Genomic DNA, 27113 nt, shown 5'->3' on the forward strand with positions numbered 1-27113 from the left:
TTGAATATAGTAACCAGAAACAAAAGTTCCAAGTGAGTCAGTTTGGTGTTTTAGTTAAAGCCATTCTGCTCCTTGACAAACTCTGAACTGAACCAACAGGTGCAGGTGCTAAAGGGGGGAGAGGAGGAAACGTTTAACATGTAGACCCCTGATTTGTTATTAGGTGTTGAAAGTGGTAAAACATTAATAATTTAAACGTGAATGAATAATTGCAGTCTGTAAATAGAAAATACAAGGAAGACGATCTATCGCCAAAACAAATTGGAGGAGCAATGCCATATTGCATAATTGGCATTTAATAATTCATTTTTTTATTATTGTTTTTGACTATAATTCCTTAGCATTATTATGTGTAGGTAAGGCATGCAATGCAAATTCCCCACCAGCTGATGCTGTTGATTCACTGTGCCACGGTACCTGGCACAGATCTGAACTCTTTCTTTATTTTCAGGGATGGAAGAAGCCAGTCTGTGCCTTGGAGTGTCCTCGGCGGCGCCGGAAGCAGAGCCCCATCTAAGCGGCCCCGTCCTCAACGGCCAGTATGCCATGAGTCAGAAGTTGCACCAGATCACCTCCCAGCTCAGCCATGCTTTCCCCGAGCTACATCCGCGGCCCAACCCCGAGGAGAAGACCCCCGCGCCTCTCGACGAGAAGGCCCACGTGCCCATGAGTGGCCAGCCCATGGGCAGTCAGATGGCGCTCCTGGCCAACCAGCTGGGCCGGGACGTGGACACCAGCCTCAACGGGCGGGTGGATCTGCAGCAGTTCCTCAACGGTCAGAACCTGGGCATCATGTCCCAGATGAGCGACATCGAGGACGACGCCCGCAAAAACCGGAAGTACCCGTGCCCACTGTGCGGCAAGCGCTTCCGCTTCAACAGCATCCTCTCTCTGCACATGCGCACTCACACCGGCGAGAAGCCCTTCAAGTGCCCGTACTGCGACCACCGGGCGGCGCAGAAAGGGAACCTCAAGATCCACCTGCGGACCCACAAGCTGGGCAATCTTGGGAAGGGGCGCGGGCGGGTGCGCGAGGAAAACCGCCTGCTGCACGAGCTGGAGGAGAGGGCTATCTTGCGGGACAAGCAGATGAAGAGCAGCCTGCTTCAGCCCCGTCCCGACCTGAAGCCCCTGGCGCACGCCCAGCAGGCCCCGCTGGCCGCCTGCAACCTGGCCCTGCCCACCAACCACAGCGTGCCCGACGTGGCCAACACAGTGCCCTCGCCCAAGCCAGCCAGCGTGCAGGAGGATGCGGTGGCCCCCGCCGCTGGCTTCCGCTGCACCTTCTGCAAGGGCAAGTTCAAGAAGCGGGAGGAGCTAGACCGCCACATCCGCATCTTGCACAAGCCCTACAAGTGCACGCTGTGTGACTTCGCCGCCTCGCAGGAGGAGGAGCTCATAAGCCACGTGGAGAAGGCCCACATCACGGCCGAGTCGGCCCAGGGCCAGGGCCCCAACGGCGGCGGGGAGCAGTCTGCCAACGAGTTCCGCTGCGAGGTGTGTGGGCAGGTGTTCAGCCAGGCGTGGTTCCTGAAGGGCCACATGCGGAAGCACAAGGACTCCTTCGAGCACTGCTGCCAGATTTGCGGCCGGCGCTTCAAAGAGCCCTGGTTCCTAAAGAACCACATGAAGGTCCACCTCAACAAGCTGTCCGTGAAGAACAAGTCCCCCAGCGACCCCGAGGTGCCTGTGCCCATGGGCAGCATGTCCCAAGAGGCCCATGCCAACCTGTACTCCAGGTATCTCTCCTGCCTGCAGAGCGGCTTCATGGCCGCAGACAAAGCCAGCCTGAGCGAGCCCAGCCAGCTCTACGGCAAAGGTGAGCTGCCCCTGAAAGAGAAGGAGGTGGTGGGGAAGCTGCTGACCCCCATCTCCAGCATGGCCCACGGTGTCCCTGAGGGCGACAAGCACTCCCTCCTAGGATGCCTCAACCTGGTGCCGCCGCTGAAATCCAGCTGCATCGAGCGGTTGCAGGCGGCGGCCAAGGCTGCTGAGATGGACCCCGTGAACAGCTACCAGGCTTGGCAGCTCATGGCCAGGGGCATGGCCATGGAACACGGCTTCTTGTCTAAAGAGCACCAGCTACAGCGCAACCACGAAGACACTTTGGCAAACGCCGGAGTTCTGTTTGATAAGGAGAAGCGGGAGTACGTGTTAGTGGGAGCAGATGGCTCCAAGCAGAAAATGCCTGCTGATTTGGTTCACAGCACTAAAGTGGGCAATCAGAGAGACCTGCCAAATAAGCTCGACCCTTTAGAAGGCAGTCGGGATTTTTTGTCACACGGGCTCAACCAGGCTCTCGAGTATAACCTGCAGGGTCCCGGGAGCCTGAAGGAGAAGCCCACCGAGTGCCCGGATTGCGGCCGAGTGTTCCGCACCTACCACCAGGTGGTCGTGCACTCCCGCGTGCACAAGAGGGACCGCAAGGGTGACGAGGATGGGCTGCACGGGGGCCCCGACGAGCGGCGCGGCTCGGGCAGCGACCAGGAGTCCCAGTCGGTGAGCCGCTCCACCACGCCCGGCTCCTCCAACGTCACCGAGGAGAGCGGGGTCGGAGGCGGGCTCTCGCAGACCGGGAGCGCCCAGGAGGACAGCCCGCACCCCTCCTCGCCGTCCTCCTCAGGTAGGTTGTTGGGGGAGATGGGGAACAGTGGTCAGAGCCAGGGTTCTCCCTACCCCGGGGCCTGATTCTGTGCTGACCTCAGTGGGGAGGGGCCCTTGCTCCCCTTCAGGGTCAGCCCTGAGGTCACTGCGGTGTGGTCCTGGTGCTGTGTGGACCTTGCCTGTGGGCCCTGCCTTAAGAGAAGGCTGTCATTTCAACTCTGTGACCTTCCCTTGAGCCCTGGCCACCAGGAAAGTAAGTCAGTCCTTCTCCCGTGTGGTGGAGAGGTGGCAGGTTGGTATGTTTGCCAGTGGGCATAGCGTACCTTGCCCCTAAGATTGCCTGGCCCCATTTCATTCCCTGACCCCCATCTGCCATTGCCTCAGGAACCCAGGAGCTGCCATTTGGCTCCATCCATGGATGTGATTGTGTAAGTTCAGACCTTCATGATCTGTGCCCCCAACTGTATGCCCATAATTGTCTCATTTGGGCCTTGCATTATCTCTTCTTAGACCTAGCCTGTCTCCAGTCCCCTTCCGAAAGTACAGCTCGGTTCACCTGTTATGTGTCTATAACCTGAAGAACCACATCATTCTCCTCTGATGGTTTGGAAAAGCACAGAGGTTTGCAACACAGATGCGCGACTTCATGTCTTAAATTGTACTATGTTACATGGGCGATACAGCTTTGGGGTCTAAAATAGCAAAGCAGAAAATCTGTCATCAAAATGTCTGTGAAATGCTGAAGCTTCCTGGCCCAGTTTGAGGGGGGAAAAAAAAAGAAAAAAAAAATCCCACTATCCTAAGACAGCTAAATTAAAATCACTACCTAACAGCAGGTAAGCTTGTTGCCTTCATCCATATTTCCAAAGCCCCTTACTAATGGATAGTAAATTGAAAGTTATATCTCTAGCCCTTTATAAAGAAAGCATCTCGCTAATACTGTAATCATTCTGCAGCCTAACAACAGAGGAAATCATGCCATAACAAATACCCTGTTACTAATGGCAACATTGATTTCTGCAATCAGCCATTAAGTCTAGAAAATGAAAGACAGTTTGAGGCACCTCAAGGCACTGCATTGCCCACTGTTAAAGATGTGGCAACACCCTGGTGAGGGTCATTTTTTAAGTGTTTTTTTTTACCCTTTTCCTTTTTTTCCCTTCTCAGTTTCGATAAATATTTCAGTATTGGAGGCAATTCACTGCTACACTTATTAAGTAGATGCCAGCTTAGCTGTGTTGTTCTTGTCATGCATCAGTATTCCCTTCTTCTAGGACAAAATTAGTATTAAAATAAAGTGTGAGTCCGCTGGCTTATTACGAACCAGTAAAGAATTGTTAAGACACGTAAATCTGCGCTGCACATTCCAGAGATTCCGATAGCACTTAATGCCGCTGCTTAAACACCCACAAAACACACTATCTACTCCTGGAGTTCTAGCCTCGTTTGCAGTTCACTTCTGCTGACACACTGGAAGCGTCTGAGGAGGACTGCAGCACCACGGAGGGCTAGGCCACGTTGCCGGGAGTGACCACCGCCCAGAACTTGGCAAGGCAAGGGTTCTCCAGGGTCACTGCCTGATGGCGAGCGCTCTGAGGTGGATCTTTGTGCAGGAAGGCAGCAAAGTGCCAGGCGTCCCATTGTCAGGATGGATTACTTCCGGCCTCCTGTGAGGAGGTCCCCTCTCCTGGAGAGTGTCATCTCACGGTTTTTGGATTTGGGGATCTTTCTGGGGGCAGAAAGCAGAGCACAAACTGGCTTTCCTAACTTTTTGGAGTGACGTGGAGTTAACACTGACAGATTTTCATCTGTCTCCCAGCCCCGCTGAAATGAAAAGGTCTCAGCAGAATATTCCGACACCAAATGTTCGGCTCTATTAATGACGTGTTTACCGTGTTTTTCTCACCTTCTGGCCAAGTGATAGCCTCATGCTATTCCTATCTCTGTTGTTTCCAAATCTGAAAATACTCTGTTGAAGAAAGTCCATTTTGCTTAAAAGAACCAACCGGGCTTGGGACTCAAAGGAGAATTGTACTTGAGTTGTGGTTATCTTCTCACTTTGATTTTCCTCATTGAAGTATCGTACAATTGTGAATACTGATTCTTTCATTTCTGGTTGACTTCTTTGTTTTCTTCATATTCAAATTAGACCCTTTCATAATTTTCTGACTAAGTAGGAAAATTGATGGCATACCAATATGCAGCCTAAATCAGTTGCACGCCTGGGCCATTCAAGTTTTCCTGGGATTAGGACCCTTAACCAAATCGGGTTAGTCCTCCCTCTTCTTTCTAACAAGTCTGATTTGTATAAAGTGCGATTAAAATAAGCATTTAAATAAAAATCTTGACACAATAGGTATTTTATTATCACCTGTTAGAGAGAAACCTGCAAGGTGAAGGGGAGAAAAAAAATCTTTAAGCCCTTAAGTAAAGAAAGAAGTACTTATTAAGGCTTCTATTAAGAAATAGCTGCAAAAACACAGTTTTACAAATTTCTCAGACTGCATAACAATGTCGCAAAACTTAATTTGCATCACTTGATTCTTTTTTTTGTTGAAAACTGGGTCAGTAGGGCCTGAGAAACTATTTTTTCAGATCTTAACCAATGAATTCTTCTTTATAAATCGCTGCTCTTAACATGATAGTAGTTCTGAATTCATCATAAAAAACCTTTTTACAGAGAGCCTCTTAGAACAGATCTCCAGAAGAAGGCTTACAATGAGTGGCAGAGACGTCCTTTGTTATCAGATGTAATTCTTTGCAAAGGAGGATTGGAACGGAGTGGCTGTTTAAAAATGTCTTGCTCAGACCGAGACGAAGACGGGGTCAAGTTTGCAATCAAACAGTTATTGCCGAGATGGGCGACTGTCACTGGCTAGGCTAATGTGGGATGCAGCTGTTTGTTATGTGAGCAAAAGAATGTTTGAATCAGTGAACATGTGAAAATGATTCCAGTGAACCAGAAAATGTGTTTGTTCTTTGGCTCTCCAAACTGCTGAGAACCAAGCTTAAGATCAACTGCGAAAACTAGGACCTTTGACAAATTGAGAGGTCATATTTTCTAACAGAAAATGGACAAAACTAGTCACACAGATCACTTCCCCATCTTTCCCCTTTGTTTTATTTGTTCTTGTTGTTGCTGATTTGTCTTACCACTAATTTCACCCCATAGTAGATGTCATTTCTGCCTCCGTGTACAGTGCAAAGGGAAACTGTTCGGAAAGCAGCGGCTTAAAAATTTTACTCTTTTATGACATTTAGAAAGTGGGGCGGGTGTTTTGATGCTCCCTCATTTCTGGCTCGCGTGCAGACTCTCCGACGACATTAATCTCTGTATCTTTCCCTAAAATCTCATCTAAGGCTGCGCTCCGATTCTAGCCTTAGCCTGAGTCAGAAGACAACCAAAGTTCTGTTTCTTTAGATTTTGCTTTGGAAATCACGCTCAGAATAATTAAAACTTAATGTACTAAGAAACGATACTGTTCATTATATCCAACAGGGCAGTTACCTTCTGCATTCCCCATAATTTTGGAGAGGGGCTAATTGAAGTGTTGATGGTGGGAAAGGGGTAATTGAATGCGTTGACCCTCTGTTCATTAAATAAAGTCGGCTAAGTTACGTGATCAATGAAAAGCCAGGCAGGAAGAGATGCAAAGATAAAAATACTGTTAACCCCTACTACTTCTGGTATGATATTTTGTCATGGACAAGGATTATTTGATCAGCTGGGCTGGAAGCCTTGCGGGCTCTTCTTTTGTTGCCCTAGCCGCATTCCTGAAATGCTGGGTCTCCATCCTGTGCTGGCCCATTGACCACAGCATCAAAGGCCTTTATCCAGGGCTCCCCTGCATTTACATCGGGTGTATAGTGATATGATAGATTTTCTTTCTTTTCCACCTCTTTTTCTCATGTGGCTCCTCCTCCCTGCCCCCATTCATGATAACCACTGCCTGCTCCACACAAACAAATCTGGGCGCTCGAAAGAAGGGAAAAAAAGAAAAAAAAAAATTTAAGTCTGAGGATTAAGATCTTAAAATTTTTTTTTTTTTTGCTTGTGCATTCCAATTGTTCTTAAAATATTTGGCAATGTCAATTAGTAACTGAGCAGAGTTAGCTGATGAACACAATTTTCCAGTAGACTGAGCACCCTATTGTTGCCGAGCGAACAGCAGATTTCTGAGGTCATTATCATTCGCTGGTTGCTTGGCCCAGCTGCTTCCTGCTGCAAAAGCCAAACTTTATACTGGAGCTCAGGGATGGCAGGCAGCAACAGGGGGCTGGGAGAGGAGAGGGGGTCTGGCTGCAGAGCGAAGACAGTCATTATCAGCAGAGGAAACAGAAAGTAAAAGTTTCCAGGCGATTCCAGGAAAACTGCCCTGTATCAGGCTTCTCCCTCCCATTCCTCTCCCAGCACCTTCCACCTCCAGGCAGGGAATTAAAAGGACCAGGGGACGCCCCCTGGGCATTGTGGCCACTAATCTCTTGGCTAAGCGGAACTTTGGAAAACAATAATCCCATTTACAAATTTGCTTAAAAATTGTTAACCCAATCTAAGGCCTGTGAGTGATTTCTTCATTGATAGACTCCTTCATTTTTATTAAAAGCAGAAAAAAGAAAGTTATTTTTTAGAGGATGAAATTAGTAAACTTGGGGACGACAAACAGGGACTATGATTTCATTTTCCAGAGGGACCTTTGGAGCAGATACTAGTCTGAAATTCCTTATAAAATCAAATTTAGCGTGGAAGGCTCCCCCTGCCCACTTCAGCTTCTCTCTTTTCCTGCCTCCTCTCTCTCCCTCCCCCACCCTTTAATTTGGGAGCTGGTTCAGTGAGATGAAAAGCTGCACTTTTTTAAAGCTCAGCTGTTAAAACCAAGCGCCATATGCAGCTTTTCCGTCCCGACGTGGAAGAGTGTGCAGGCGGCCGCCGTGTTTGTGGAGATTTACAGAGGCTCGGCTGTGTGTGCCGAAGCCATGGCCGGGCAGATGCTGGTGGGTCCTGCCTCCCGGGAGCTGGCCCAGCCTGGGTAGTAGGCTGGCCAGACTTCTGTCCGACGGGGCAGGGGTCAGGGGTCCAGTGGGCTCCCTCTGCTCTCCTGCCTTTCTGCTGGGACTGGAGGTGGTCCGCCCGCTTGGCATGGTGCTGGAGCTGGGAACAGGAGCCCTCAGATGCTGGTTCACCTTGCCTGTCTCCTGTGAGGGGGCCGGACGCCTGACAGCAGCCCCTTTTTATAAACTTCCGATCACTCTGTGCCCTTTGATTGTCTTGAGCCTGGGAACGCTCAGTGCCACTCTGGGGCCTTGGCTCCCTCTCTCACCCCTTTGCGTGGAGCTGTAAATCCCACCTCCACAGGGCTGCCCGATGGCGCCGTCACTTAGCATTTCAGAAAGAGAGAAATCATACTGGGTCTAAAAGTCTTCAAATAGGAAGTGTGAGAGAAAAGATGTGTGACCCAAGATCCCAGAAGCAAAGCCTCTTTCCTCTTCGTTCCCAAGGACTCCCAGATTCCCAGGACACCGTCTTCTGTCCAGGGGGTTGATTCCCTCCGCAGGATCACTGGAGCCCTGCTGTTTTTAGCTGCCTCGCCTCACTCCGTCCACCTTCGGGCCCCCTTCCTGTGCTCTTAGGGATGCTGTGCTCCTGCCCGAGAACTCAGGAAGCCCCGCATATCCGCGATGGTGTGCTCCTTCTGTATGCATGTTAATACAAGGAACAAACGTTCTTTTAAATCTAAATTTAATGATAATAAGAAAAACACAGATTAGCTAAGGACAGGTTGCTGCTGCTACTGCTGCTAAGTCGCTTCAGTCGTGTCCGACTCTGTGCGACCCCATAGATGGCAGCCCACCAGGCTCCCCCGTCCCTGGGATTCTCCAGGCAAGAACACTGGAGTGGGTTGCCATTTCCTTCTCCAATGGATGAAAGCGAAGTCGCTCAGTCGTGTCCGACTTTTAGCGACGCCATGGACTGCAGCCCACCAGGCTCCTCCGTCCATGGGATTTTCCAGGCAAAAGGACAGGTTACAATGAGGCAAAGAATTAAGCAGTTAGTGTTCAAAACTGAGCGTGAAGCATTAGGTGCGTGATTGCTACTAGCTGGAATGGGAGGTTCGGGCTCAGGTTGGCCACCACCTTGGAATTAGAGGTTTGCTTTGCAAATGGCCACAGCGTGGCCTCTGCTTGTTGGTCCAAAGCATGTGTCGTGAGCTGCCTGGAGCCGCCTTTCACCCACCCACTCTCTTGCTATTCCTTCTCAGGCTCCTGGGAACGTAGGCTCAACGTGTCAGCACTGCCAGCAGCCGCTCCTACAGAGTGGGAACTGTCTCTGTTTGGGAAGCACCTTGGGGTCCTCCTGTTCGCCAGATCCCTTCTCCACTGGGCTCTTGTGCCTTCGAACCCTTCATTGGCGTGAAGCTTTGTGCCTGTTATGAGACACTCACTCCTGAGCGGGTAAAGCAGGGAGTCTTCCTTGCTTTCCACCTCAGCCAGTGCCTGTCTCTGCCCTCCTCTGGAGGAGGTTTTGGGAGGTAGCCCTGATGTCTCCGGGGTGGAGACAGGTACAGGCTTCAGTAAACCTCCTATTTCACTGGCCCTCAGGATTCCCCTGGATTCTGGGGGAAGCCTCTGGGATATTTGGGATGTTGAGGTGGAGAATGGAGGGAGACCCGGGAGAGACCTGTGCTGGGAGCATTCTGAGTATGTGAGGCCGGAAGAGAAGTGAGCCTTAGCTCCCATAACTGTCAGGCTGTTTTGGAGCGTTGATGGTAGGGGTGGAGAAACACCTGCAGAGATCAGGAGATTGGATTTGTGCAAACGTCCCAAATTCGTGATGATTGGGCTGGAACCTTTGCCATCTGCGACCCTTGGGCCTGCTTGCTGCCCTTCTGGGTTCCTCACTTCCCTCTCCTCTGTTGGCATCTGACAGCTAATCCCCCACCCGTGTGGACTGGGCTGGCATGTAGAAAGGGGCAGTGAAGCTCACAAATGCAGAGGAAAGGGGGCTCTCCAGCAGGGTGCGGGGCAGGTGGTGGGGACGCTGTTCTCTCCAGGAAGCAAGCGTCGCAGCAGCTGAGAAGAGCCGTGGGTCCCCCTTGCCTTTTCCTGGCAGGACGGGGCGACGGCAACATTTACTTAAGCTGTGGAGTTTGGCACTGCTGCCGCCAGGCGCCATCTGGAAACCCCTTCTCGGAAAGCTGTGGGCCCTTGCAAAGGAGCTCAGGGGAACAGGTCTTGGGCAGAGTTTTGGGCCTTTTTTCTTGGGCAGAACCTGAGCAGCGAGGCACCTGAGCAGGGCTCAGGGTAGCTAAAGCGGGTCTTCCTTGCTGTGCACGTGGATTTTCACTCTGCTGGGCCCTTCCACTGAATTCTGAGCCAGATCTGGTGTAGCTTTTCTTTGTCAGGAGTGCACTCAATTTCCTGGAGCTGTATTTCCATTTATTTATCTTGTGTTGCATTTTGCTTACTGTTTTCACCTAAGTCCTGGTATGCTGTGGGTGCAAATGTGTGGAGCCAGCCAGGACAGTCCTGGTTAGTTACCGAGACAACTCTGTAATAATGGAGCTTGTTGATATAATCTAAGAGGTGAATCCTGTACCTCTAACATGTGCTGGGGAGGCAGAACGGGGGACTGGGGAGCCTGGCTTGTGACAGACAGGGCTGAGCTAAGCACAGAGATTCGCTGCCATCCTCTCCTTGATCCGCATCTTCAAAACAGGCTGCAGAACTCCAAAACAGTGCATGTCTGAACACTCCCTCCGGCTCCCTGATGGGTGGGCCAAGGCACAAAGGGAGCTGTGTTGTTTGTAGAGGCGGTGGTGGGTGGAATTCGGTGCCTGGGTCTGTTCTTTCCTACCGAGGGAAGGCTGTCCAGGGCCTGGCTGCTTGGGGGACCCGCGTCTTCGTTGCTGTCATCATTGGGGTTTTGTGTGACATGTGGCATGTGTCTGCAGGCTATGGGAGGCACAGGACAAGCTGACTTCCTGGCGGGGCCAGCCATCTTTTGGGGATGCCCAGCCAGGTATTGACAGAAAGAAGTGGGTGGTGGGTGGGTTGGCTTTTGATGCCTCATCACTTGCTTTTAAGGGGTGGGGTCACATTTCAGCTTTTGCTGGGAGCAGGGCACACCTTGGGGTGACCATGCTGTTTACCTCTGGGCCTTCAGTGCTGTGCCTTTAGTTGGGTTTATGCTTTGTCTTCATGTCTCATTAAATGGTGTTTTTTCCCCATAGCAGTAAGTTGAATTGGTGTATCACTATGCAGTTATAGGAGAAGGCAATGGCAACCCACTCCAGTACTCTTGCCTGGAAAATCCCATGGATGGAAGAACCTGGGTGTCTGCAGTCCATGGGGTCACACAGAGTCGGACACGACTGAAGTGACTTAGCAGCTTAGCAGTTGGGTGCTGTGGATGCCAGAGAGGGTCCATTCTTTCCCCCGGGGAGGCATCTTGCTGGGCTGGGATTTGGGTGGACACCAGTTTCTTTCCTCTGGTTTGACCTCAGTTCCAAAGCCATTTGATGTATGATGAGACAGGTCCCCTTCATGGCGCTCTCATCTCTTCATTAAAGTAATGTCCCCAAACTCTTAGCTCAGTGGTTGTCACCGTGGTTTTTGGACACCCTCGGTTGTCTTCAATCATCTTGAGAGGCATTTTGGAAAATTTCCAACTTGCTTATGTTTAGCTCAACATAAAATGTGTGCAGTGGTTGTTTCCTTGAAGACCAAGACAGATACATGCTTTTCTTTATTGCTAAATATATTTTGTTAAATTTGCTGCTAAAATAGGTGTTTTAGGTTCTTTTTTTTAAAGTAATTTGCCTTGAAAAATTGAAGTGATCCTTCAGCAAAGCTGCTCTGTGACATAAAATAATCCCTGTGTAGGAGAGCATTTGCAGCATGCATCCATTCCCAAATGGGGCCTGACCCCCTCTGAAATGTCCTGTTGGAGTGACCTTCAAACCCCAGCCACTTGGTCTCTTCCTAGAGGGCCATTTACTGACTTCTTTGTTGCTATTTTTGTTGTTTAATGACATTTTTTTTTCTTAACTGCAAACATTTTAGTCTGTTCTCTCCCAGTCCTTTTTGTGCACTGAAAGATGTATTTCACACACACAAAAAATTTTTACATTGCAGACTTCTATATGATCCAGCTTTTACTTAAATATATACAACATTTTTTTTGCAGTTGAATATTCAACACAGAGATCAACAAACTTTTTCTGTAAAGGTCCAAGTAACAACAAATTTAGGTGTTGTAGGTCATGCGGGCTCTTTTGTAACTGCTCAGTTCTGTCATAAATGCAAGTGCTTGATGGTTTCCAATAAAACTTTATTTACAAAGCCAGGTGACAGAAGGATTTGGCCTATGGGCTGTCCTTTGTGCACTCGTGTTCTTCAGTAATAGCTCTACTTTTATAAATGCTTCATATAAGTACTATGTTCCCTGTTTCCGGAAGTGGACCTCCTCGCAGTGGAATCTCAAGTCACAGGATGGCAGCCCATGTATTACCCAGCAGGATGCCATGTCTTGAGTCCATTTCTTCCAGTACTGGAGATTTTACTGAGCAAGTTCCTCCCAAGGTAATATTGAAATATGTCTCCTTCAAGCCAGGTAGTTGCCTGTCACCAAGCAACTCTGTGACTCATTTGTTCTTTCATAAATTCATGTGTTTGTTGGTCTGTTCGTTAAATCATTTGTTCATTCAAGGACAAATGCTTATTAAGTAGGTTCTGAACTCTGAGCCATGTGCTAGGTGCTGGGGATGCAAGGGTGAGTATGGACAAGTTGTAGTATCCAGAGGCCCTGAGCCTGGCAGCCAGCAAATCCTAATCAGAGACGGGTGGGTGCATGGGAGGGCTGCCCCATGCACGTACCCCTTGATGCCCAAGTGCCTGGAGGAGACCCATGTGCCTTGGTGCCCACATTTGTTCCCAAGGGACCTGAAACAGTGGCAGAACCATCCCAGTCACCTCAATAGCTCCTGTGGCAGGTAACTCTTTCCCTTTGTGGAACCTGGCCCACCCAGTGACTTCCAGGGAGGCACCCCCAGCTCAGCCACTGTGACTGGCTGTCCTCTCTCTCCCTGGATGTGAATGGCAGTTTTCTTGCGGCCGAAAAGGCCCTGGCAGAGAGTCCAGCCGCTGCTTTTGAGGAGGGCCCCTCAGGCCAAGAAGGGAGCCAGATGGGAGCTCGTGGAGGACTCGCAGCTTTGTGGCCTGTGTGTCCTGGCAGCTGGTCACTTGACACGGGGGGTGGGGTGAGGCACTGCCCTGAAGGGGGCAGCAGGAAGAGTCAGGGTGGAGCTCCACACCAGGGAGCGAGAGGCAGGCTCCTTGCTCCAGCTCACCTGCCCCTGAGCACCCTGTGGTTCATGGGCAGATGGAGGTCATGAGTCAGGTGTCAGGTGGAGTGTGGGTTCTTGTTGGTACCCTGCAGTTCGAGCCTGTGAGAGTTTGTCAGACCCACACTGGGAAAGATGCTCTCTGCATTTTATCCAAGCCGACCTGACTTCAGAACCATCCGTAGCTGTCCCCACAGAGGACCAGGTGAGTCATCTGGGGAGCTGTACCGCCTCATATGTTAAAATGTCCAGCATCAGTTGAAGTTGGGCCCTGCGGAGAGCGCCGTTTTTCTTTCGGGGTGGGGGATCATGAGCTAAATGCAGGCCCACTATGAGAATGAGTGGAAACAATTTCCTCTGGTACACACCAGACCTCAGTTGCCCTTTATTTTCTGCGAATTAAAAGGTCACAAGCCTGGCTATTAACCCAGAGACAAATGCATTTTCTAGTGTTTAAGAAATGACTCCTAGTAGAGCACAGACTTCAGCCAGAGCTTGGCCTCCTACACGGCAGGCTTTACCTACCCTGCTGGGCTATTCAGCTCGCTCCCCTCCCTGGGGCCGGGGCGTTCTCCTCCTCATGAAGGAGACGGGGTAGTGAAGTCTAGAAGGCTCTGAGACCCCTTTCATCTTGTTTATCCTCTCCTCTCCTCTCCCTTCCCAATGTTTCCATGGCCTGTGGGTAACTGTCAAGGTTCTCATCCACTGAGCAGAGAACTAGGGTTTGCATAGTTGGGAATTTGGGGATTTCTTGTTGATGTCTGTGTTCGACCCTCGAGCAGGTGGCGAGGCCCTGTCATCTCTGAGGGGCCTTGTGTGCCTGGTGGATGGCGGGGCTGGGAAGACCCTCCTAGCTCCTGTCCTCAGGGCGCCTTTCCACATGCTGTCCCTGTGTGAGGCCTCCATGCCCTGGAGGAGGGGTCCTGCCACTAGGGGGCGCCTCCAGGGCCCCTCACTCAGTGCAGCTGGGGGTTTGCTCTTCCCCTCCTGGGGGCAGGCCTTGCTGGGCTGTGGGAGAGGGTGGTGGTCATGGGCAGGGCTCCAGTTCTGGCCCTTAGGAGCTGTGTGACCCAGCAAGCGCTCCTTAGCCTCTCTGTGCTTCTGTGTCTCAGAGCCTGTGGTCTGGCAGAGGAGAGGGTGTCAGATATGTAAACTGTATGGAGATGCTGTATTGAGTTACAAAGCTAGGAAGTGGTGGAGCTGAGATTCCAACCCGTGTCTGTCTGACCTCTTGCTTTTTGGTTCCACTGTTGGGTCATGCTGGGGATGGGGTGCACACGGCTGAAGGCAGAAGTCTTGCTTGCCAGCTCCGCTTCATACTGGCCGGTGGGAGCTTGGCCCTCACACACAGTGGGAAGCTCAGATGAGTACTCCTTCCCTCTCTTTGTATCTTTCCAGAAAAGAATCAAGGAAGGGGATGGCCCAGTGCTTGCTCGGCTCTGCTGAGGATCGACTGGGACCCAGCCGCAGTGCCACGCTTAGACTTAAAGTGACTGCCCAAAGCTCTGGTTGCAGGGACCCCCCCAACCCCTACTCAAGGTCACATGTAGAGCGTGTCACCAGGGTCCTGTGGCTGTGTCCCCTGGGTGCCCCTGGAGGCCCAAGGCCGAGGGGATGGGCCCCTGGAGCACAGTCTGGTGACTTGGGGGACCGGCTGTTTTCCTGTGCAGCCTGCCTGAGGCTCGGTTTCCGCCTCCCTCCCAGCTCCACCACGCTTGCCGGCCAGTTTCCACTTCCTTGCTCTCTTTTGCAGGCCGGTGGTGGAAGGGGCCCTGGGTGCGGGTGGTGGGCCAGAGAATGGGCTAGGGGGCAGAGGCTCGGGGCTGGCACAACCAGGACCGTCTAGTGGATGCATGCTCTCAGCTCTCCCCACCCGCCAGCTCTTTCTGGAGAAGAGAGGGCTCCCCCATGGGTAGAGGAAGAGACAGAGAAGAGGGCCTCTGTTCTTCCTCCCTGGTCAGCACCGTCCTCTGAGGTGTAAATTAGGAGGCAGCGTTGTCATCTGGGAAGCCTTCCAGAGGAGGGGCTGCGGATTCTTTGTTGTTGCTCCTGGTGGCACTAAAAACTGAATCAAGTGGCCACGTCACACTGGCAGTGCCAAGCGGATGTCCTGGGCTGTCACACTGCCCTGGACCTACCTAGGGTGGTCCCGGGGAGGACACAGGTTAGCTGAGTCTGCTGTTGTGGGTGCAGGGGAATTAGCAGGTTCAAACTGCCCGTAGCTTCCGGGACTAGAGCATCCAGTACACAGTTGTGATTGTGTGTGTGTCTGGAGGCCAGTGTGCATCTGAACACTTGTTGTCTGCGTTGGGATGTGTGGGCATGGTCATGTTGTCCTGGGCGGGTGTTGCTGTGTGTGTATCTGTAAGATGGTTTAATTTTTTGGATGTAGTTGCTGAGGGTGGATGTGTTGCTCTGTGCTTGAGTGTGTGTGTGTGCATGCATGGTGGGTGTGTCTTGGACTGTGGATGTACTGGGGTGGAAGTGGACATGCACACACTGGGTATGTGTGTGTACAGGTGAGGGTGGGTTGGGATATAAAGGTCAGTACATGTGTGGGAGTATAGTGCCGCTAGGCTATGGCATTGGAGAAGGCGATGGCACCCCACTCCAGTACTCTTGCCTGGAGAATCCCATGGACAGAGGAGCCTGGTAAGCTGCAGTCCATGGGGTCGCGAAGAGTTGGACACAACTGAGCGACTTCACTTTCACTTTTCACTTTCAGGCATTGGAGAAGGAAATGGCAACCCACTCCAGTGTTCTTGCCTGGAGAATCCCAGGGACGGGGGAGCCTGGTGGGCTGCCGTCTATGGGGTTGCACAGAGTCGGACACGACTGAAGTGACTCCAGTAGCAGTAGCAGCAGCTGGGTATGGCATTAGGGTATGCAAATATGTTGGTGTGGCTGCGTGGTTTGGGAGAGTGCATATTTGTGTGTTGACACATGCTAGTGGAGATGTGTGTGCTAAGATGTATATAATGGTGTGTGGTGTGGGGGTTGGTATAGGTATCAGGCTTGTGTCGTATGGTCAAGTGTGTTGGGGAACCATATCGGTGTGTGTTGGAGTGTTGATACATGTGTTGGTAGAGATGTGTGTGCTGCCTGTGCTGGTGTGGGTGTTGGGATGTGTGTTGTGTAGCTAGGATGTGTGTGGTGGGTAGCTTACTGTGAGACTGGCTTCCTTGAAGCACCGTGACCCTCCAGCCTTCCCTGCAGGGAGAGAATCTGGTTCCGAGCCCGGCCCTGCCCCTTCGTTGTTGTTGAGTCGCTTCAGTTGTGTCTGACCCCATGGACTGTAGCCCGCCTGGCTCCTCTGTCCATGGGGCTTCCTAGGCAAGTATACTGGAGCAGGTTGTCGTTTCCTTCTCCAGGGAATCTTCCCGATCCAGGGATTGAACTCATGTCGACCTGAGTCTGCTGCAGTAGCAGGCGGGCTCTTTACTGCTGAGTCACCAGGGAAGCCGGGCCCTGCCCCTTGGAGTTGCCAATGAGGTCTCCCCTCCCTGTTGCCATCTCAGCCTCAGTCAGAAGCTCTGGCTCCTGGGATGTGAGTTTTGGCAAATGCAGGGGACCTGTCTTCCAGCATCTCACAGCCAAGCCCTCTGTGGCCTCCAGCTCCTCCTGGAAGAAGTTGGGGCTTGAGGGTGGGTGTCCTTCCAGGGAACATCTGTTCTGAGCTCAGCCAGCATGTGCCCTGAGTGGGTGCAAGAGTCCGTGAGGACAGGATCGTGCTGCCCTCAGGGCGCTCTCCTCGTGGTCCCCCGTGCAGGGTATGAGATATAGCAGATGTTCGGGGATCTTGTCGACTTGCACTGAATGAAATGAAAACGTGCTCTCCTGGCCCAGAAGCCAGCTAGGACTCAGGCCTGCCCACCACTCCCCCTCGAGGTGCCAGACCACCTGAAATTATGGCGCAGAGTCTGCACCACAGACCTGCAGTGGCTCTGTGACCTGGCCGGGTCTCCGTCTGCCAGGATTGGGAGGAGCCAAGGGCATAAGGAGTCTGGGGGTCAGAGAGTTGCCCAGGGCATGTGAATGCCACACTGGGAGCAAGTCCTCTGGGGGATGCACTTGGCCTGCCCTCAGCACCCAGAGAACCCCCTCTCTGGGGCAGTGGCAACCTGGGCTCCAGGTCCACCTCCTCCTGCCCAGATGACCATCCTCCACGAGCCTCAGAGCAGCCGTCTCTCCTTCCCCTCTGCAGGGTGTTCACGGTTGCGGTAGCAGCCTCACTGACAGTGTGCCTGCTGCGGGCCAGGGCAGTGGGGCAGGAATGTTGCCGTGGGCACTGCATCCTCCGTCCACAGACTGTTTCAAGGCTTCGGCTGTGTCACCACCAGCTTGAAAAGTGATCTTGCAGGCACTCTGGAGTTTAGTTGCTACATTCTAGTTTTAAGGCCACTGTGGGTGGTCTGGGGTGCAGGTCTGGGGACTTGGAGGTGAGCCTTACTGAACTCACCACAGGTAGGGTCTTCAGAATGGTGCCCTAAAGAGGCATCTGGCATTGAGGGTGTCAGTCTGGTCAGAGGCTGGGCCCTTGGGGAGCTTAGGAGATGCAAGTACCCATTTCATAAAGTCAGAAGGAAAAACCGTCTTGGGACGGCATGTGCCAGGGCAGCCACGGTTTTGATGAAACTTTCCCTGGAAATCTCATGGAGCAGAGACCATGTGTCGGATCCACTCTGCTGCGACTGGAAGTCTGTGAAGCCGGTGCTTTGGGGTCAGATGCCCCTGTTTGGTTAGTGGTGGGGGCAGGGCTAGCATCTCCAAGGTATGAGCCCCCGTGAAGGACTTTGCAAGGCTCCTGGAGGCTCTGGGGAAGGGAGCCGGGAGTGGTGGAGAGGAGGGTGCCCACGAGGGAGGGGCAGATGCCTCCGTGGGCTCCTTCTTAGGGAGAGCAGGGCTCCTGGAGGCTGGCCGCCAGGGTCCATGGCTGTGCTCCTCAGGGGACTGGATGGAACGTACCTGAACCCCTAAGGGCCGGCATGTAGCTTCATGGGAGAGGGGGGATGTTGGGGTGCTGGGGTGAGTGGGAATGGGGCCTCTGGGGTGCACAGCCAGCCTGCATCTCTTCTGTGCTCAGAACCCTGCGGCGGCTTTCCGTCATGCAGGGAATCCAATCCTCGGTATCAAGGCCCTGGAATCTCCCCCACCCCCTGCTCTCTGCCCTCCTCTCTGACCAGCCCCTGGGTGGCCTCTGTGTTGCCTGTGGTCTCTGGGGTGAGCTCTGGGCACAGACTCTCACTGGCCGGTTCCATCCCATCACGCAGGGTGTGCTTGTCGCTCAGCCGTGTCCAGCTCTTTGCCACCCCGTGGACTGTAGCCCGCCAGGCTCCTCTGTCCATGGAATTCTCCAGGCAAGAATAATGGAGTGGGTAGCTATTCCCTTCTCCAGGGGATTTTCCTGACCCAGAGATCAAACCTGGGTCTCCGGCATTGCAGGCAGATTCTGTACCCTCTTAGCCACCAGGGAACCCCCATCATGAAGACCTCACCCCCAAAAAGCATTTCCCCTGGTGGCCTTCCCGTGAGTCCCAGCCCCTTGCCGGAAGCATTGTCCTTATTATAACGCCTTTGGCAGCACCGTGGTCTGCGTGCTGATCTACGTACGTGTGACTTGGCGTGTGTGCTGCCGGGCTTTCTTGTGGTTTTGTGTACTCCCTGTGTGAGCATCCTGATAGCAGGGACTATGATTTGCTGCTGTGTCACGAATCAGTGCCCACGACAGTGCCCCCCACATGGTGGCAGCTCAGTGGGCATGCTTTAAAAGACAGGGTGGTAAAAGGCACATAACACAAAACTCACCATTGTAGCTACCTTCAGGTGTGTGGTTCAGCGGCATTAAATGCATTCGTATTTTTGTGCAGCTATCGCCACCGTCTCATCTGGCAGAACTGAAACTCTTACCTGTTCACCAATGTTCACCTGTTCACCCTCCCCTGCCCCCAGCTTGGCAGTAGCCCTTCTGTGCTCTGTCTCTGTGAACTTGATGCTCTGGGTGCCAGTGGAATCACATGGGGTGTGTCCTCCTGTGACTGGCTTCGTCTCTCAGCATGATGTCCTCCAGGTTCATATATATGGTGAGAGGTGACAAGATTTCCTCTCCTTATAAGGCTGAAAAATCCTCTGTTGCGTGGATGACCACATTCCGTCTATCCACTCATCTGTCATTGGACGGTGTCTCTATTTCCAGAAGCACTTTTGCATATGTGAGTGAAGGCAAGGTGCGGTCTGGCCCCTCGCTGCCTGAGAGGAGGGTTGTGGCTTTGGATTTGCTAATTCACAGCATCCCAAGTGACTGCTGTTCAGAAGTCAGGGACCACTTTCCTCAGCAGGTGTGTGTTGGGGTCTGGGCATTTTGGAGGTGTGCTTGGGTCAGACCTTGGGCCTCTGGGAGAGCTGCCGTGTGCCCCAAGGGGCTGAACCCCTTCTGTAGGGGTGAGCCCAGTGTTTGCTGGTGGGCAGGGCGGGTTGAAGGGGAGCTGTGGCGCCCTGGAGCCGATGCTGGGAGAGGAGCAGACACACACACGGCAACAGCTCCATGGCAAGCTGCCCCAAACCGAATTCTGGCTTTGGTGGAAGCCAGAATTCCCGAAGACAGCCAGTGTTGTCCAATATGGTTCGGCATTCTCCGCAAAGCTTGTCCTGGGCCCTTTTGGGATAGAATCCCTGTCTCACCTGCGAACACGGCCTGGGCTGATGCTGACAGCAGGGCAGAGATGAGGATGTGGGGATCTGGGGTGGCATGGGGAGGTGCAGTGACTGGCTTGGGGTCTAAGGGAAGGAGCAGGGTCAGCCAGGCCATGGACGGACCTGTGCCTGGGAAGGGCCTTGACTCATCAAGCTGACTGCAAGCAGGCTCTTCAACTCGGCAGGAACCTTGGAACTGCTGCTGGGTCCCTGTATACCCGGTGCCGCCTGGCCCTTGTTGGGTGCTTCAGGGCACACATCCATCCCTCCCCTGCCCAGTGAGTCCTAACTGGGGTTGCCTTGTGTGGTGTGGACCCGACATGGTCCATAAAGGCTGACAGCTTCTTGGGCTCCTTGCTGGAGGGAGCAGGAAGGGACCAGCAAGACATGGGATGGAGAAGATGGTCTTGGGAGGGAAGCTGGGGTGCTGGAGAGAGGTGGGATGCTGTGGACAGGCAGGGGGGTGGAGCAGGGCCCTGGGGGTCCTGGCAGTGGAGGGGACCTGAATTTTGGGCAGGACAGATGCTGAACGCTCAGATCCACTGGGCGGCCGAGGGCGAGGGTGTGAAGGGGAGGAGGAAGACAAGGATACCTTGGCTTGCAGGTTCAAGGGGACTCAGGCAGAATTCCACTCAGTCAACCCTCAGCTGAGGACATGGAGAGGCCAAGTGAGGCAGCCTTAAACCTGCCCCATAAAGGTGAGGTCTTCCCAGGCCTCCTGGGGTCTTGTTCCTGAGCTGGAGCCTGGGAGGCACTGATACCCATGACAGGGCTACGGGCAGGCTGCCGTGGACTCGCTTCCCGCAGTGAGTGTTACCTCCCGTCCCAGTCTGCTCCGGCTGCCATCACAGCTTTCCATAGACTGGTGCATACACAGCATCACTGTCTCTCTCACGGTTCTGAGGCTGGAAGTCCAAGATCAGGTGCCAACAGATTCAGTGTCTGATCAGGACGTGGTTCCCATAGTGAAGGCGAGGCATGCTCTGGAGTCTCTTTAATAGGGTACCTAATCCCATTCATGCAGCTCCACCCCCATGACCTAGGCATCTCCCGAGACTGTCACACTGGAGCTTAGGATTTCTTGATATGAGTCCAGGAGGACAAAGATCCAGTCTCTAGAACTTCCTCACTGATGCCTCCCTCCTCAAAGCAGTGTTGTTGATCCAGCCAGTTCTTTAAGCAGAAACATAAGAGAAGGCTCCAGCATGCTGGAGCTTGCCCAGTGGTTCACAGGTAGAATGTCCTCATGGGAACATGACAAGCCAGTCCACCTAGCGCCTCCTCCGCTTGTGGGGTAACCTATAGTCCTTGGCGGATGGAGGCAGGTCCCAGAGAGGGATGAAAAGCAGCCAAGGGCAGGTGTACCCATTCCACACCTGGAGTCCTGCTTCTCTAGGGATGCTCAGCCCTGCTCACAGCTCCCTCGGCCCTCACACAGGGATAGGAGAGGGCTCCTCGGGGAACAAGGATGCTGGAGACAGACAGTGGCTGCTTTGGAATTTCAGTGCAGGTTACAAATGGAATTGAGCAGGTTCTGCTTTTCTCAGACTGTCCCCATCCTGCCTCAAATCTTCCCTACATGTTCTTTACTGCTAGACACACAATGTTTAGCTGATGGGAAAACAGCCAGAGAATTCAATAGCACCCAGTGGTCCCCAGGGGAGAGATGTAATTCTTAAAATGTACGGAATGAGTTAAAGTCACGTTTACAGTGTGTTGCCATTTAGAGCTTCCCTCCACGTCCCCGTCCTGGGTGAGCAGTGGATGAGAGGATCCGAGGGGGCAGTACAAGCCGTGAAGAGGGGGAGAGGTGGTCTGCAACCTGTCCTCCAGCCTCCCTCCTGTGACCCATTGAAATAACTTCAGCTGCACTCTTTCTTTGGGGGGTGGGTAATAAACTTTTTGGGCTTCCCCCATAGCTCAGCTGATGAAGAATCTGCCTACAATGCAGGAGACTCTGGTTCAATTCCTGGGTCAGGAAGATCCCTCTGGATAAGGGATAGGCTACCCACTCCAGCATTCTTGGGCTTCCCTGGTGGCTCATATGGTAAAGAATCCACCTGCAATGCTGGAGTCCTGGGTCGATCCCTGGGTTGGGATTCCCTGGAGGAGGGCGTGGCAATCCACTCTAGTATTCTTGCCTGGAGAATCCCCATGGACAGAGGAGCCTGACAGGCTATAGTTCACAGGGCCGCAAATAGTTGGACACAACTAAGCACAGCACAGTAAACTTTTTATTTTAAAATAGTGTTAGAGTTATAGAAAATTGTAAGGATAACCTAGAAAGTAGGATTCCCGTGTTCTCCATTTCCCCATTGCCAATATTACTAGGGTCCATTTGTCCCAAGGAATGAACCAATATCTGTCCATTATCATTAGCTAAAGTCCATACTTTATTCAGAGGTGGCAAGAATACACAGAAAAACTGTACAAAAAAAATCTTCATGACCAAGATAATCACAATGGTGTGATCACTCACCTAGAGCCAGACATCCTGGAATGTGAAGTCAAGTGGGCCTTAGAAAGCATCACTATGAACAAAGCTAGTGGACGTGATGGAATTCCAGTTGAACCATTTCAAATCTTGAAAGATGATGCTGTGAAAGTGCTGCACTCAATATGCCAGCAAATTTGGAAAACTCAGCAGTGGCCACAGGACTGGAAAAGATCAGTTTTCATTCCAATCCCAAAGAAAGGCAATGCCAAAGAATGCTCAAACTACCGCACAATTGCACTCATCTCACATGCTAGTAAAGTAATGCTCAAAATTCTCCAAGCCAGGCTTCAGCAATATGTGAACTGTGAACTTCCTGATGTTCAAGCTGGTTTTAGAAAAGGCAGAGGAACCAGAGATCAAATTGCCAACATCCGCTGGATCATTGAAAAAGGAAGAGATTCCGGAAAAACATCTATTTCTGCTTTATTAACTATCCCAAAACCTTTGACTGTGGATCACAATAAACTGTGGAAAATTCTGAGAGAGATGGGACTACCAGACCACCTGACCTGCCTCTTGAGAAACCTATATGCAGGTTAGGAAGCAACAGATAGAACTGGACATGGAACAATAGACTGGTTCCCAAATAGGAAAAGGAGTACATCAAGGCCATATATTGTCACCCTGCTTATTTAACTTCTATGCAGAGTACATCATGAGAAACGCTGGACTGGAAGAAGCACAAGCTGGAATCAAGATTGCCGGGAGAAATATCAAGAACCTGAGATATGCAGATGACACCACCCTTATGGCAGAAAGTGAAGAGGAACTAAAAAGCCTCTTGATGAAAGTGAAAGAGGAGAGTGAAAAAGTTGGCTTAAAGCTCAACATTCAGAAAACGAAGATCATGGCATCTGGAACCATCACTTCATGGGAAATAGATGGGGAAACAGTGGAAACAGTGTCAGACTTTATTTTTTGGGGCTCCAAAATCACTGCAGATGGTGACTGCAGCCATGAAATTAAAAGATGCTTACTCCTTGGAAGGAAAGTTATGACCAACCTAGATAGCATATTCAAAAGCAGAGACATTACTTTGCCAGCAAAGGTCCGTCTAGTCAAGGCTATGGTTTTTCCAGTAGTCATGTATGGATGTGAGAGTTGGACTGTGAAGAAAGCTGAGTGCCGAAGAATTGATGCTTTTGAACTGTGGTGTTGGAGAAGACTCTTGAGAGTCCCTTGGACTGCAAGGAGATCCAACCAGTCCATTCTAAAGGAGATGAGTCCTAGGTGTTCTTTGGAAGGACTGATGCTGAAGTTGAAACTCCAATACTTTGGCCCCCTCATGCGAAGAGTTGACTCATTGGAAAAGACTCTGTTGCTGGGAGGGATTGGGGGCAGGAGGAGAAGGGGACGACAGAGGATGAGATGGCTGGATGGCATCACTGACTCGATGGACATGAGTTTGAGTGAACTCTGGGAGTTGGTGATGGACAGGGAGGCCTGGCGTGCTGCGATTCATGGGGTCGCAAAGAGTCGGACACAACTGAGAGACTGAACTGAACTGAATACTTTATTCAGACTTAGTTCTTACCTAATGTTTTTATTCTGTGCCCGGATGGCATCCAAGATTACATGTTACGTTTAGGTTTTTTATAAAACTTTGTCTTCTGGAGCAATTTTAAGTTCACAACAAAATTGAGTGGAAAATACAGACTTTCCACATACCTCCTGATCCCTACAACTTTCCCCCACTCTCGACACTAATTGTCATGACCCCTTAGATCCCTTTTGGCCGTGAGAGCCTCTCAAATTTTCGTTGTTTTTGGTGACTGTTACAGTTTTGAGGAATACTGATCAGGTATTTTATAGACTGTCCTTCCATTTGGGTTAGCCTGATGTTTCTCTCAGGGTTAGACTGGAATTTAGGCTCTTGGAAAGAAGACCCCAGAGGTAAAATGCCCTCATCACATTATATCAAGGACACATGCTGTCAGTCTGACTTATGACAGTTGATGTTGACCTTGGCCACCTGGCTGAGGTCTTGTCTGGCGGATTTGGCCCCTATAAAGCCATGCCCCTTTTAAAGGTAGCCAAGACCAGCTGCATAACCTATAGGACTCAGTGCAAAATGAAAAGGGGGAGCCCATTGTTTAACATTACTAAGAATTTCAAGATGATGATAGTGGACCATTAAATCCAAGTTTAATTTAACTCCTTCTCGGCACGAGCCCTGTGTGATCTCTGTGGTCTCACGAAAGCAGTGCTGTTTGAAGGCCTTTGGGCACAGGAGGAGGAGCCTAACACTGGTGGTCACTTATCCCCAAGCAGTTGAAGGAGGCGGAGAGCTGGGGAGGGTCAGGAACACCCAGGGTGGTGTGGGTATCACCGGGTGGACAGAGCATGTCAGCACATTATAGGTGTCTGCGGAGTTTCTGCTGAGCCACCTATGGGGGAACCTCCCAGCTCTGTCTGGCAGAGAGAGGATGGTCAGGGGTATGCCTGAGACAGCAGTTAGTAGTAGACAGAGCAGCTCCATGATGGCTTAAAAAATATGTTGCTTTTTTTTTTTTTTAACAATTTTCTCAGTGTGCAGAGTAGTACTTTTCCCTTAGAAGATCTTAGAATATTTTATTTACAAAATGAAATGCAAAATGATCCTGTGTCTGCTGGGCAAACTGGGGAGCCCGGGTGGAGGGATGCATCTGGCGGTGGCAGCCCCTCTCCTGGCCACTCTCTCATTGGAGAGGGGAGCATGTCTCTTCTCAGGTGCATACCTGTGGAGGCGCAAGCCCCTTGCCGCAGCATCGGTGCAGCAATAAGTGTACAGCTGCCAACCAGCTCCTCCTTGCTGTTACTCACCCAGCTGTTTAGAGAAGGAGAGAGTATTTCTAATCAGCCATATGGCATGGAGTTTTATTTGCCGTGGTAAGTTAAAAAGTACATTATTGGTCAGCATCTTGCATGCAAATTTTGACATTGCATTCCAGGAGTACCTGCAGAAGAGAGGGGTGGCAAGTCGGATCTGTGTAATTACATTGCCGTGCAGGCTTGTAACATTGCCATCCCTAACTACGCCCGGTATCTCACCGTGGCGGCTGCCCGGGGATATTGCCGCACGGCTCCTGTAGCCCGAGAAAGATTATGTAAACATGGTGTGCGATCTCGAAAGTGAGTAATGAAGTTGAGTACTTGTTGCAAAAATTAATGAATGGCTGAGTTCGCATGTGATGGAGGAGTCTCCGTGTGAGAACTGAGTCGCCGGTGTAGTGATGGATAAATACACCTCCAGGCACAGGTGACTTGAGGAAATTCATCCTTTTTTTTCTATCGACATGATCAAATGGACAATTCTAGTCCATGCCCTTATCTTTCTACTGGACTAGCATGAAATCATCACAAATAGATCTTTCTCCTCTTTGCCTGTCAGACTCTTCACCCTAGTCTCAGAGGACAGCTGGCAGCAATGCGGGGCTGTTTGCAGTTTCTGGAATGGCCGTGTGGTCCCAGTCCCCCGCCTTTGCAGACACTCTTCCTATACTTGTATTTAGCAACTGCCTATGATGTGTCCTGAAGTCATTGTCCACCTAGCAAGTCTGTTTTGAGCCTTGGTTCAACTGCCGCTTTCTCTGAGGAGCCTTTCTGTCCATCCCTGTCTACAGTGCTTCCCGTCCCAGAAAATTAACCCACGATCACTGGTGCCCATTCTTCCTTGATAATACTTAGGTTTCTGCCACTGTCTGTTTCTCCTTAGAAAGGGATCCACGGAACCAGACAGATTGAGGTCCAGACCTCAGTTCCAATAAGTATCAGCTCATGTGACCTGGAGCACAGAACCTCTGAACCTCAAGTACCCCATCTGTAAAATGGGAAATACGCGTTTCTAGTTTGTAGGGTTGTTAAGAGTTAGATATTAGATTGTGTGTCTGGCACATAGTAGTTGCTATTAAATGTGTGTTAAAAGATGGATAGAGACTGGAGAGGAGGCGGCATTGGGGAAGAAGGCAGAGCAGGGGCCACAGTGACGTGTGTGTCAAGGACAGCCACCCCATCTGGCTGGGAATGTGGTGGGGATTGGAGGAGGTGACTCTGGAAAGGGAAACTACGGCCCAGTTGTAGAGGGACTTGGATGCTGGGCGGAGACTTTATCCTGCAGGCCCTGGGAGTCGTGGGCTGTGCGTGTGTGAAACAGCTGAGGTTTGTGGTGGGGCTATGCTGGAAGTAGTATGTGGGGTTCCACATTGTTTTATGTGTCCTGGTTCCTCACAGACCTCCTTTCCCCTGACCCCTCACACCACAGAGGCATTCCTGGAGCTCCAGGGCCCTGAGCAATGGCTTGGACTGGTCCTGGGAGAACTTCTCTTTGCCCTTCCCTCTCTCTCCATCAGTCAGCCCTTCAAAGCGTCAGTGTGCTGCCAGGAGAGGATATTACATGAAGCCCCTGAAGTGGTGCATTAAAGCAGTTTGGATTTTCTCTTACTGCTAACATTGATTACTATTAATTAAGGTTGATATTTACAATCAGAGGGAGTACAGGAGCAGATCATTTTTTATTAATCACTATTCTAGATTCATCATTAGTCATCATTATCAAAATATGTAGACAGTGGACAGTGGCTGAGTTTTTAAAACCAAGTGAATGATTAAATTATACTCCATTATAGAGAGGCTGTGTTTTCTGTCACCTCTCCCTTTCTGGGTTGTCCCTGTTGTCCCCCAAGTGGTCTCAGCCCCCTGCCATTTATCTTCTCCCCTGCCCCTACTCTCCCCATTGCCCCCCTCCTTCTCTTCCTGCCACCCTCCCTTCCTTTCTTTTCCTCACCATAAATGGTACCATCCTGACACCCTGCAACCTGCCTTTTTCTTCCAGTGATGTGGCTTAAAGGTCACCTTGTGTTATGACTGAGCCCTGACTTGCTCCTTTCATGTCTCCGTAGCATGATCATGGAATGGATATGCCACAATATTGCTTACTTTTATAGGCATTCCCCCACTGGCAGACACAGGTTATTGCCCTTTCCTTCCCTTCCTTTTGTCGTCTT

General features: G+C 51.4%; 1 protein-coding gene across 1 annotated transcript in view; it reads left to right on the forward strand.

Annotated features, from left to right (window-relative positions):
• The first annotated feature begins 453 nt into the window (after positions 1–453).
• ZNF536 (zinc finger protein 536) overlaps positions 454–27113 on the forward strand; it is a 251035-nt gene continuing 224375 nt past the window's right edge. The window contains exon 1 of the mRNA XM_052656676.1: positions 454–2623. Within this exon, the coding sequence (XP_052512636.1) occupies positions 454–2623 (2170 nt within the window). The remainder of the gene's footprint in view (positions 2624–27113) is intronic.

Source organism: Budorcas taxicolor, chromosome 18 (genome assembly GCF_023091745.1).
Source record: "Budorcas taxicolor isolate Tak-1 chromosome 18, Takin1.1, whole genome shotgun sequence".
Lineage (NCBI taxonomy): Eukaryota > Metazoa > Chordata > Mammalia > Artiodactyla > Bovidae > Budorcas > Budorcas taxicolor.